This window comes from Salvelinus alpinus, chromosome 1 (genome assembly GCF_045679555.1).
Source record: "Salvelinus alpinus chromosome 1, SLU_Salpinus.1, whole genome shotgun sequence".
Lineage (NCBI taxonomy): Eukaryota > Metazoa > Chordata > Actinopteri > Salmoniformes > Salmonidae > Salvelinus > Salvelinus alpinus.
In genome coordinates, this window is record NC_092086.1 from 101,922,558 (window position 1) to 101,935,721 (window position 13,164).

Below are 13,164 nucleotides of genomic sequence, written 5' to 3' on the forward strand. Positions count from 1 at the left end.
TACATTATATAAATACACATTTGCTTATCATACAGTGAAAACATACTAACGCAGCAATACCCTCTGGAGAAATCGCATGCAAAGCCAAGGAAAACAAATCAATTGGCTTTCAATGAAACAGAAATGAAAGGCAATCCCAAGTGGATTTTGAGGATAAGGGTTGATTGTCACTACAGAAAATGTTCATGTTGGCTATCCTCCTATCCTTAGGCCCTGGAAAAATACTGCTGGCCGAACAAAAGACTACATTAAGTAGAAGGTACGCCCGCCACCTAACCCTTATTTCAGTAACGTCACCTCTCCCCAAACAAGAGGCGGTTTCCCCGAACGCCCTCACATGTCTGTCAAGAGGACCAGCAGAGATAGCAGGGTGTCTGAGTGCTACTTGTTACATGATGAAGTGACCCTCATGGCAAACGCATGCAATCCTAGTCATGTGAAATCTTCACTTACATACCAGAAACTCCACCCCATGTATTGCTCACAAACTCTCAGCCACACACACACCACTGCCACCATCCATTTCTCTAAGTGTCTATTACAGCTTTAAGAACTCGTAACTCCATACATTAGAAACTAGCTATAAAATGGGTAAAAAATCTATAAAAATGTGGAGACTTGACTTTCCAAGTGCCATTAAATCAAGGTTTATTTAGGGATGATGTTCCATGATAAACCAGAGAGAAAAACATTCACAGTATTTCATTCATCTCCCACCATTAGAAAATTAGAACATTAGAAAGTTTTTGTGCAGCAAAGCCTGCGTAAGCCTTAACAATTATACAAATAGGTTCTTCTCTATACAAAAATACTTGTGGGATTTTTTTTTGCAATTTCTTCACAACTATTATTTTCAAAAATAATTGTTTCCCTCAAATTGTTCTTTACTTTACCTCATGACTGAAAACTGGACAGAAATAGGGCAAATGACAATTTAACACCAACTAGGTCTGCTATGGCATCATGTGTAAGTGAATAACAACCCTTCATATGTTAACCTTTCTATGCAAAGCAAAATATAGCAAGACAGATACAAGTCTGGAAAGACAGTATTAGTGGAAGAAGAGAATGGTTTACGAAGAAGAGAATGGAAGGCGAATTTGGTCGCGTTAGGAAGCTATGCAGAGGTAGGGATGTTGTCATGGTCAGTTTCTCTATAGAGATGCATTGTATAAGGTCCCAGTAAGGAAACATCAGAGAGCTTGGCACAGACATGGCAGGACTCTAAATAACCATTTGACAAATCAGCAATTCATAAATGTATCCATGCTAAATTAAGCCATAATCTCACAATTGATGATAAATTCTAACAGTCATATTATGATACCCATCTTTTATTAAACTTAAATCTACAAGGTTCCTTCAACATCTCTGTAGTGCTAAAAGGGGAAACTTAGCTGTGTGGCGGAGGGCCAACTGAAGCCACATTCACTAAATCCTTCTTCTGGAAGCTTCTAATCCCATGTAACACATTACCACTACATCACAAAGCTGGTCATTACACTAAGCACAGTCCACAAAACGCATTCAAGAAAAAACAACAATATACAGTTAGTGATTAGAGTAACTTAACTATTACTGACAATGGCTTTACATTGAAGTTAACAGTTGCTGCTCGGCTAAGGAGCTAAATGCAAATCAAATTGACACTTGTGGTACGATTTGGTCAGGTCAAATACAAAAAATCTAACTACAGTATAAAACTGGAAAATGAACAAATTTCCTTGCTTTGAAAAAGAGGGTGAGAAGAAAATGCTCCTGGTGAGAAAGAAGAGAACACCTACTCATCATCATAGCAAACAACTGTTCAGGAAAAAAAAGGGAGGAGGAAAACTTGTTGTCAGGAGAGGAAACGACAACATTAATGCTATGTCTAACTATTAGCTTGTTTGTGCCCATTCCTCTCCCCCTCTGGACGTGTGATGCCCTAGACCTCGGTCTGACGGGCCCAGGTCCTACTGGACCGGCCACGTCTCACTGGTTGGCCTCGCGGACTTTAGCCTGTAGCGCTTCGCAGGTCTTTTTGGCATCTCCAAGCAACATGGCTGTGTTGGGCTTGTAGAAGATGGGGTTGTCCACGGCAGCATAGCCCACTCCCAGAGAACGCTTCATTACAACCACCTAAGAGACAGGCACACACCACACACACGGCATCAGCTAAGACATTTATACAACTGAGAATAAAAACACCTGATACGTTGTTCTATCCTACGTTTACAAATAATCAAAAGCAATGCAATCACCCAGTTGTTTTCTCTCTTCAAACTCAAAATCATGATGTGGCAAATTAGCTAGAGCTCCAAATGTCATTGCTGCTATACCACCTCTTGTCTAGTTTGGTAAAGACTTCAGATGTTAAACAAGAACAAACCCTTAACAGGGGTTGAAATGTTGCACCTGCATGTCCTGTAAGTTGGAGATGGATGTGGAAGCGTTCCATTTGGAGGAGAATGGGGAGAAGAGTGTTTGTCTCACAACTAATGGGTACTTAAGTTGAGGCCCTTTACAAAATGAAGCATCATTAGTGTCTAAAGTTGCAGTCTAGGCAGAGAGAGAGCAGGTCCTGGGAAATGGATTGGAGCATCCCGTGATTGTGAGCATGTGTTTTGGTGCCTGGAGGCACATAACGCAGCATTATAATTGAATAAGTAAAACCAGAGCAACGCTCTCAGCCACTAGCCTTTGACTCCCTGCTATCTGACACGCTGAATGATACTTGGAACAGAAGCGCCACATATCAAGACACAAAAATCAACAGGAGGAACGTCGGAAACCCCTCAGAGGCAGGGGAAGATCAGTAGTGGCCAGGTGACTCAAGACACAGTGAAGTGTTCCCATGCCACAGTCCCACCCACAAAACCTACTCTAAAACAAACACTTACACATTTTAATTTACACACAAACATTCTTACAAAAACACAAGTAAGCATGTACTGAATCACAAACACCCACTCCCACTCTAACACCCTCCTGTGAGAAAGGACTGTAAAAATGGATCCCACTATGGTAGTGGTTCAGGCCAGGATTACAGTAAGGATCTGGGACACCCAGGCAGGCCTACTCTAGCCGGCCTCTAGGCAGGGCCTCCCAGTCCTGACTCCCAGGCCAGCAAGGGTACAGTACCAAAGGAATGCCCTCTGCCTGCTCTGCCAAGCTTGGCTATGGTGGCATAGAGGAGCACCGCCCAGTTTGTTTATATCTACAGCCAGACTGCACATAGAGCCCAGACCAGCACACCCACCCACTCTACAGTCTGACCGACCCCACACAGTATCACATAAACATGAGCTACAAGTGTAAGGTTATTAATTCAAGTGTCTGAGTCACTGAAGAACAACGAAAAAAAAAAATTCAACAGTAGTGCAGTGAGTCCAGGGGATGTAAACACACAGGTCACTCCAGCTCAGAGTAGAGGAGTGGGATGCTGGTAGTCTTAAAGCTCTATGATTTCCTAAGGGAACCTTTGGAAATGAGGGGTTTTAAAGTAGAGTGGTGAGGCATATGAATCCCACATTTAGGGAACGTTTCACTCGGACGCTCCAAAAATGTCATAATTCCAGAGGGAGCGAGTCACCACTAATGGAAGCCGTGTGAGATCTGCGCCTGCTTGAGCTACACCTAGGTAGGGGCCTATTGCCTCTGTAACAAAGAGTACGAGATGCATGTGTGTGTGTGCACACGCAAGTGTTTGCATGTGAAAAGAGGCCTGTCTTTCTCTCTAAGGGTGCATCCAAGTCTGGAACAGAAAATAAGAACAGCCTCTTTCTGAACCAATGTTAGTTGCTCCAGGAAGAAGTTAGCGAACCTCCAAAACTAACTTTCACCATGGAGAGAGCCAGATTAAATCCACTCAAGCCATTCTGTAACAGTCAGCATATGACGGGGCTGCAGTACCATTCTCTACCCCTTTTTCCACTTTGAAGCATGTACACTTTGAAGTGTGAAACCAATGGACTAGTGTAGGAAATATGGTAGATCTTCTTTCTAGACCATGCAGGCCCCTCCCTCTCACCTGTTTGGACTTCCACACTTCCAGGACAGGCATGCCAGCGATGATGGAGTTGGGATCCTCCAGGGCTGCAGAGTTCACTGTGTCGTTGGCGCCGATCACCAGAACCAGGTCCGTTTCTGAGACACAGGGAAAGAGAATCACATTAGTTCACAGCAAACCACAGAGACAATGGGGTAATTTGAAACATGAACACGTGAAGGGATAGATGAGGGTGAAAGCAAACATACCAGCAAAGTCCTCGTTGATCTCCTCCATCTCCAGCACGATGTCATAGGGTACGCCTGCCTCAGCCAATAGCACGTTGAGCTGCCCAGGCATACGACCAGCCACGGGGTGGATACCAAACCTGCAAGAGAGAAGGATCACCATCTCACAATCTTATTCACCTCCACGGCTTGTGGCAATGCAAGGACAAGAAGGGTTAGGAAACCCTTGTAGCTGAAAGTAGTATAATAGTTTGGCTATTGACCAAAGTTCGAGATACTTTAGGATTTTGGCAATGAAGCACATTATCAAAGTCAGATGAATTTTTATGTCTCTGCATCCAGTATGAAGGAAGTTAGAGGTAGTTTCGCGAGCCATTGCTACCTAGCGTTAGCACACTGGCTGGAAGTCTATGGTAACAGCTAGCATGCTTCCAGTCACTGTGCTAACACTAGTTAGCAATTGTGCTAACACTTGTTAGCAACTTCCTTCAAACTGCACACAGACACATAAAAATGGTATCCACGATGTCATCTGACTTTGGGGAAGTAGATAAAAGGGCTTCAGTGCCAAAATCCCGAAGTACAGGATGGAGGGGCCATGATGTTAGTGGAGGGGCGGTTTGGGTTTGAGGGCCTGGTTTAATGTCAGAGGTCATTAAGGGCCTGAGAAGCAGGGGAAATGGGTTGAGGATGGAGGATAAGAGGGCCCTACGGATAGACACTGGAGCAGCAGGTTTATGACCAGAGATTAAAAGCAGAGATCAGAGCAGCTGCACTCCACTCACTCAAATCAAATCAAATGTTAGTAGTCACATGCGCCAAATACAACAGACCTTACAGTGAAACACTTACTTACGAGCCCCTAACCAACAATGCAGTTTTTTAAAATTAATACGAATAAGAACTAAAAAGTAACAAGTAATTAAAGAGCAGCAGTAAAATAACAATAGTGAGACTATATACGGGGGTAACGGTACAGAGTCAATGTGCGGGGGTACCGGTTAGTCGAGGTAATATGTACATGTAGGTAGAGTTATTCAAGAGACTATGCATAGAAGATGACAACAGAGTAGCAGCGGTGTAAAAGAGGGGGGAGAGATGGTCTGGGTAGCCATTTGATTAGATGTTCAGGAGTCTTATGGCTTGGAGGTAGAAGCTGTTTAGAAGCCTCTTGAACCTAGACTTGGCGCTCCGGTACCGCTTGCCGTGCAGTAGCAAAGAACAGTCTACGACTAGGGTGGCTGGAGTCTGACAATTTTAGGGCCTATTGCCTGAGTCGTCTCGTTCCCCCTCTCCTGCTCTACCCAGACACTCTGATCTCCAGCCATTATCAATCAGTCCCCGAGTTACACACACACACACACACACACACACACACACACACACACACACACACACACACACACACACACACACACACACACACACACACACACACACACACACACACACACACACACACACACACACACACACACAGGCTGTAGGAACTTTCCTACACACAAGGGTATTCAGTGTGCGGAGTTAAGTAACCGGTTAGCTACATCATGTAATACAATGCACATGTTACAGTGTTGAAATGGGAGGGGGAAAGGCTAATCAGAGCAACATCAGACTGTGTGAATTACATTATATTACTGATACATTAGGAACAATATCCATCTCTAGAGCTCCAAACAGTGGCAGCCCTATGTCCCGCCCTCATAGCAGCCCAACACCCCCACCCAATTATCCAGCCGAGAGGGAAGGGGAGGAGGAACGGGACTACAAAATCTGGCCACTCTGGCCACCCACTTCCTCCTCTAATCAACTGCAAATGCTCTAAGTAGCAGCAGCTGCTGGAACCTCAGATCAAACGAATGAAAGAAAATTACAAAAGCTTCCGGTGAGCCTTTCCCCTTCCCTCCTCTCCTCTCTCCGGTGTACACATTCCTCCTTTTGCGCTGCTCTCCTTCTCTCCTCCCTTTCACCTTCCTCTCTACAGTAAGCCTCAACCTTGTCCTTTCCTCTCCTGGGGAATTGTTTTTATTTAATCAATTTTAGAATAAGTCTGTAACGTAACAAAATGTGGAAAAAGTCAAGGGGTCTGAATACTTTCTGAAGGCACTGTACACACAAAATATCTAATGAAGGGGTTAAGGCGATAGCTTTGGTTACAATGCATTCTGAAATTATTCAGACACCTTCCATTTTTCCACATTTTGTTACTTTCCAGCATTTTCTAAAATGAATAATATACTTTGTTTTCCTCATCAATCTACACACAATTCCCCATAATGCCAAAGTGAACAGGTTTTGACATTTTTGCAGTTGTATTAAAAATAAACAAAAATCCCTTATTTACATAAGTATTCAGACCCTTTGCTATGAGACTCAATATAAAGCTCAGGAGAATCCTGTTTCCATTGATCATCCTTGAGATGTTTCTACAACTTGATTGGAGTCCACCTGTGGTAAATCCAATTGATTGGACATGATTTGGAAATGCACACACCTGTCTATATAAAAGGTCCCACAGTTGACAGTGCATGTCAGAGCAAAAACCAAGCCAGTAGGTCGAATGAATTGTCTGTAGAGCTACGAGACAGGATTGTGTCGAGGAAGAGGTCTGGGGTGGGGTACCAAAACATTTCTGAAGCAATGAAGGTTCACAAGAACACAGTGGCCTGCATCATTATTAAATGGAAGAAGTTTGGAACCACCAAGACTCTTCCTAGAGCTTGCCCCTGGCCAGAATGAGCAAACAGGGAGAAGAGCCTAGGTCAGGGAGGTGACCAAGAACCAGATGGTCACTCTGACAGAGCTCCAGAATTCTTCTGTGGGGATGGGAGAACCTTCCAGAAGGACAACCATCTCTGCAGCACTCCACCAATCAGGCCTTTATAGTAGAGTGGCCAGACGGAAGCCACTCCTCAGTAAAAGGCACATGAACTCCTGCTTGGAGTTTGCCAAAATGCACCTACAAGAAACAAGATTCTCTGGTCTAATGAACCCAAGATTGAACTCTTTGGCCTGAATGCCAAGAGTCACGTCTGGAGGAAACCTGGCACCATCCCTACGGTGAACCACGGTGGTGGCAGCATCAAGCTGTGGGAATGTTTTTCAGCAGCAGGGACTGTGAGACTAGTCAGGATCGAGGAAAGATGAATGGAGAAAAGTAGAGAGATCCTTGATGAAAACCTGTTCCTGAGCACTCAGGACCTCAGACTGGGGTGAAGGTTCACCTTCCAACAGGACAACGACCCTAAGCACACAGCCAAGAGAACGCAGAAGTGGCTCTGAGGCAAATCAAATCAAGTTTATTTTATATAGCCCTTCGTACATCAGCTAATATCTCGAAGTGCTGTACAGAAACCCAGCCTAAAACCCCAAACAGCAAGCAATGCAGGTGTAGAAGCACGGTCTCAGAACGTCCATGAGTGGCCCAGCCAGAGCCCGGACTTGAACACGATCGAAGAGACCTAAAAATAGCTGTGCAGCGACACTCCCCATCCAACCTGACAGAGCTAGAGAGGATCTGCAGAGAATAGGAGAAACTCCCCAAATACAGGTGTGCCAAGCTTGTAGCGTCATACGAAAGACTCGAGGCTGTAATCTCTGCCAAAGGTGCTCCAACAAAGTACTGAGTAAAGGGTCTGAATACTTATGTATAAATGTGATATTTCAAAAACTGTTTTTGCTTTGTCATCATGGGGTATTGTGTGTAGATTGATGAGGAAAAAAAACGAATACATTTTAGAATAAGGTTGTAACATAAAATGTGGAAAAAGTCAAAGAGTCTGAATACTTTCACCAGGGTAATGAAGGTGTTAGGGCCAATTTCCCTCCATTTTTTTCCGGCACTGAGTAAATTTCAGGTCTGCTGAGCGTAAACTTGAACGTTGTGAAAATTCTTTGCATCTTCCGGCGCGTTTACTGTGAACACTGAGGCTGTACCCGCTTTAAGTTTACAGTTTTAACAGTGGCTCATACTGTACGTCTACCAGAGTGGCCTATCATCCAAAACAATGGAGAAAAACGCATCATTACATTTTAACATGGAAATAGTTGTTCCATCATTCAGCCTAAGTAGCAGCCAATGTGTGGTGTTCAAGGCCTACATTCCATGAGACTTAAAAAAATTATATATACATGCAGGGCTTAACATTAACCTTCTAATCTACTTGTCTTTCAGACAAGGTGACTGAAAATGTTTGATGCAAGAAGCCACTTTACAAAATAAAATTAGTTATTATTCCCATACCATTATTACAGAGAATCAGACAAATTATGCTATGCTCTGCCTATTGGCTACTTAGCTTATTCAAGACCGTCTAAAAATACAACACTTCCCCTTTAAGACAAAAAGCTCTTTACCTGACTCGCTTTTCAAATATGCACACATTTTGTGCTCTTGTTGGAAGCAGCCACTGTTGACTAGAAATGAGTTATAACTCACTAACTAGCAAAGAATATGAACAAATGTGCACAGGTGGCACTTAGATCTCAAAACAGCTCTCACTTAGATCTCAAAACAAGCGTAAGGTTGGTTATCTGTTTTCCAGGGTAATGAAGGGGTTAGGGCCATAGCTTTGATTATCCTTTTACCTGGACCCTCACCTGACTTTCTTGCCCTGCTCCTGCAGAATCTTGACCAGTTCAGCGATGGGGTACTGGGCCTTGGCAGCACACAGACCATAACCTGAAGGACAGGAACACAGACAGTGAGGGAACCCAGTCTTCCGTAAAAACTAGCAGCTTTCAAAATAACATTTTCACATTTGCTTTGAAAACCTGTGAACTGCTGTTAGAAAAACAGAAGGAACACAATAAACTTTGGGAAACACTGTCTACATTGACTTTGACTGGCACGTCTTAATCCAAATCAAAAACTGACTTCCACATCTGAATTGTGATTAAAAAAAATGCTTGTAGAAATATCAAACATACTCAGGCAATCCCAGAGATTCTGACCCGGACATTGATATCTTGATGCTTAAAATACACGAGCATAAATCCCTATCGAACTTGCTTCAAAAGAATCAAAGAATCCTAATATAAACAGTTTGAACATTTCGGGAATAAATGTTATTTCTCCGTTTTTGGTTTTGACAACATGTATTTGGGCACTGTGAAACTGATCAAACCTGAACAGTGATAACAAGAAAGTTATTCAAACCAACATATCCCAGCAATAGGGAATTAGGAAGTTTTTCGTTTGAGTATAATTTTAGAGGACCAGCGGATACCCAGAGGAACAGAGGATGTCTGAGGGCTCAGGCATAAACAAGTCTACTAACCTACTTTATCTGCATGGTTGGGTTTAAATTGCAGAATATGGTTTTGATAATAATCCTGCATACAAGGGGAGCTCTTTCTTCTCATTTCAACAAGACCGGAGGTAAAATAACAGAGCCTTTTATTTTATAAAACAATAAACAAACGCTGTAAAATAAACAGAAAGGACATCAAGGCTGAAAATAAAAATCAGTTGTGAAATGATTTCAAATCCCTTTATCTGAAGAAGTTCAGTGGGAGCATGTGCAGGATTCTGGAGGAGTGCAAACAGCAATCAATTATGTTACTGTTAAAGGAGCAATCTGTGATTGCTATGTCCATTTTGGACTTTAAAATTGATGATACATGGCCATTGATTCTTCAAGAATATAATTTATAAAATGCCACATGAGTTTCCAACTGCAGATTGCCCATGTAAGGATGATGGTATCAAAGTACTGATGGAAAATGACTTATTTTGCAAAACAAAGATAGTGGGATTGTCATACAGGTACAGTGCATTCAGAAAGTATTAACACCCCTCGACTTATTCCACATTTTGTTGTGCTACAGCCTGCAGTCAAAATAGATTTAATAAAAACAAATGATCACCTATCTACACACAATACCCCATAATGAAAAAGTGAAAACGATTTATTTTCTAGGCAAATTTATAGAAAAGTAAATACAGAAATCTTTCATTTACATACAGAGTTCACCCCCCTTGGCATTTTTCCTATTTTGTTGCCTTACAACCTGGAATTAAAATGGATAATTTGGGGGTTTGTATCATTTGATTTACACAACATGCCTACCACTTTGAAGATGCAAAATATTTTTTAAATTGTGAAACAAACAAGAAATAAGACAAAAAAACTGAAAACTTGAGAGTGCATAACTATTCACCCCCCCAGGTCACATCTAGCTACTGGGATTTTTGCCGATTCTTCAAGGCAAAACTGCTCCAGCTCTTTCAAGTTGGATGGCTTCTGCTGGGGTACAGCAATCTTTAAGTCATACCACAGATTCTCAATTGGATTGAGGTCTGGGCTTTGACTAGGCCATTCCCAGACATTTAAATGTTTACCCTTAAACCACTCGAGTGTTGCTTTAGCAGTATGCTTAGGGTCATTGTCCTGCTGGAAGGTGAACCTCCGTCCCAGTCTCAAATCTCTGGAAGACAAACAGGTTTCCCTCAAGAATTTCCCTGTATTTAGCGACTTCCTTCAATTCTGACAATTTCCCCAGTCCCTGCCAATGAAAAACATCCCCACAGCATGATGCTGCCACCACCATGCTTCCCTGTGGGGATGTTGTTCTCGGGGTAATGAGAGGTGTAGGATTTGGGCCAGACATAGCGTTTTCCTTGATGGCCAAAAAGCTACATTTTTGTCTCATCTGACCAGAGTACCTTCTTCAATATGTTTGGGGAGTCTCCCACATGCCTTTTGGCGAACAACAAATGTGTTTGCTTATTATTTTCTTTAAGCAATGCTTTTTTCTGGCCACTCTTCCGTAAAGCCCAGCTCTGTGGAGTGTACGGCTTAAAGTGGTCCTATGGACAGATACTCCAATCTCCGCTATGGAGCTTCGCAGCTCCTTCAGGGTTATCTTTGGTCTCTTTGTTGCATCTCTGATTAATTCCCTCCTTGCCTGGTCCATGAGTTTTGGTGGATGGCCCTCTCGTGGCAGGTTTGTTGTGGTGCCATATTCTTTCCATTTTTTAATAATGGATTTAAGTGGTGCTCAGTGGGATGTTCAAAGTTTCGGATATTTTTTATAACCCAACCCTGATCTGTACATCTCCACAACTTTGTCCCTGACCTGTTTGGAGAGCTCCTTGGTCTTCATTGTACCGCTTGCTTGGTGGTGCCCCTTGCTTAGTGGTGTTGCAGACTCTGGGGCCTTTCGGAACAGGTGTATATATACTGAGATCATGTGACACTTAAATCAAGTCCACCTTTGTGCAATCTAAATAATTATGTGACTTCTGACGGTAATTGGTTGCACCAGATCTTATTTATGGGCATTAGAGTAAAGGGAGTGAATACACATGCACGCATCACTTTCCTGTTTTGTTTTTTTTAAGTAATTTTTTTCATTTCCCTTCACCAATTTGGACTATTTTGTGTATGTCCATTACATGAAATCCAAATAAAAATCTATTTAAAGTACAGGTTGTAATGCAACAAAATAGGAAAAACGCCAAGGGGAATGAATACTTTTGCAAGGCACTGTAAGTATTCACACACCTGAGTCAATACATGTTAGAATCACCTTTGGCAGCGATTACAGCTGTGAGTCTTTCCCTTAAGTCTAGAAGACCTGGATTGTCAAGTTGGTTGCTGATCATTGCTTGACAGCCATTTTCAAGTCTTGCGATATATTTTCTAGACGATTTAAGTTAAAACTAACTAGGTCACTCAGGAACATTCAATGTCGTCTTGGTAACCAACTCCTAGTGTTTTAGGGTATTGTTCTGCTGAAAGGTGTATTTGCTTCCAGTGTCTGGTGGAAAGCAGACTGAACCAGGTTTTCCTCTAGGATTTTGCCTGTACTTACTTTATCCTAAAAAACTTCTTTGCGTACATGCAGCCACCACCATGCTTGAAAATATGAAAACTAAATATGAAAACTCAGTACTCAGTGATGTGTTGTGTTCTTCCCAAACACTGTATTCTGGACATAAAGTTAATTTCTTTGCCACATTTTTTGTAGTTTTACTTTAGTGCCTTATTGCAAACAGGATGCATGTTTTTTCATATTTGTCTTCTGTACAGGCTTCCTTCTCTTCACGCTGTCATTTAGGTTAGTATTGTGGAGTAACTAAAATGCTGATGATCCATCCTCAGTTTTCTATCACAGCAATTAAACTCTGATTTGAAGACACCATTGGCCTTATGGTGAAACCCCTGAGCGGTTTCCTTCATCTCCGGCAACTGAGTTAAAAAGGACACCTGTATCTTTGTAGTGACTGGGTGTATCGATACACCATCCAAAGAGTAATTAATACACCATATTATTTCATTCACCATGCTCAAATGGATATTTAATGTTTGCATTTTTTTTTTTTACACATCTACCAATAGGTGGCGGTCTTTGCAAGGCATTGGGAAACCTCCCTGGTCTTGATGGTTGAATCAGTGTTTGAGATGAGGTAGTGAAGCCATATTAGCTTTTAATTTTTAATGAATTTGTAAAAATGTCAATACAAATTATTCCACTTTGACATTGCGGTGTGTGTAGGCCAGTGACACAAAATCTAAATTTAATCCATTTTAAATTCAGGCTGTAACACAACAAAATTTGGAAAAAGTCAAGGTGTGTGAATACTTTCGGAAGGCACTGTATATTGTCAAAATGTGTACATTATAAGCTGTAAGAGCACATGAATTGCTCCAGTATGTGTGGTTGGCTGAACATTTCTAACTTACCAAGTAAGTCTTTACTCACTGTTCTTCACCATTCCAAAGCCAACCTAGGCCTGTCAAACACGATACGGACCATCAACACTCATCTGTCATATGGCCCGTGCAGAGTTCAGAAACCTCTCACTGAAATTAGCACCATCCAAGAGAGAAACAATAATTCAAAGCAAATGGACAATTTAAAGCCTCAATTGCTGTTAACAATGTTTGATGGGCCTGTCACAACAGCCGTCAAATACTCGGCTTTAAACACAGCATGTTG

General features: G+C 42.1%; 1 protein-coding gene across 2 annotated transcripts in view; it reads right to left on the minus strand.

The window, feature by feature from the left end:
* Positions 1-631: 631 nt before the first annotated feature.
* LOC139536974 (NAD(P) transhydrogenase, mitochondrial-like) overlaps positions 632-13,164 on the minus strand; it is a 70,175-nt gene continuing 57,642 nt past the window's right edge. For both annotated transcript variants that reach the window (XM_071337748.1, XM_071337756.1), the window contains 4 exons: positions 8,818-8,899; positions 4,240-4,358; positions 4,013-4,128; positions 632-2,121 (listed from right to left, as the gene is read on the minus strand). In XM_071337748.1, coding sequence (XP_071193849.1) covers positions 1,975-2,121; positions 4,013-4,128; positions 4,240-4,358; positions 8,818-8,899 — 464 coding nt within the window. In that variant the 3' untranslated portion in view covers positions 632-1,974. The remainder of the gene's footprint in view (positions 2,122-4,012; positions 4,129-4,239; positions 4,359-8,817; positions 8,900-13,164) is intronic.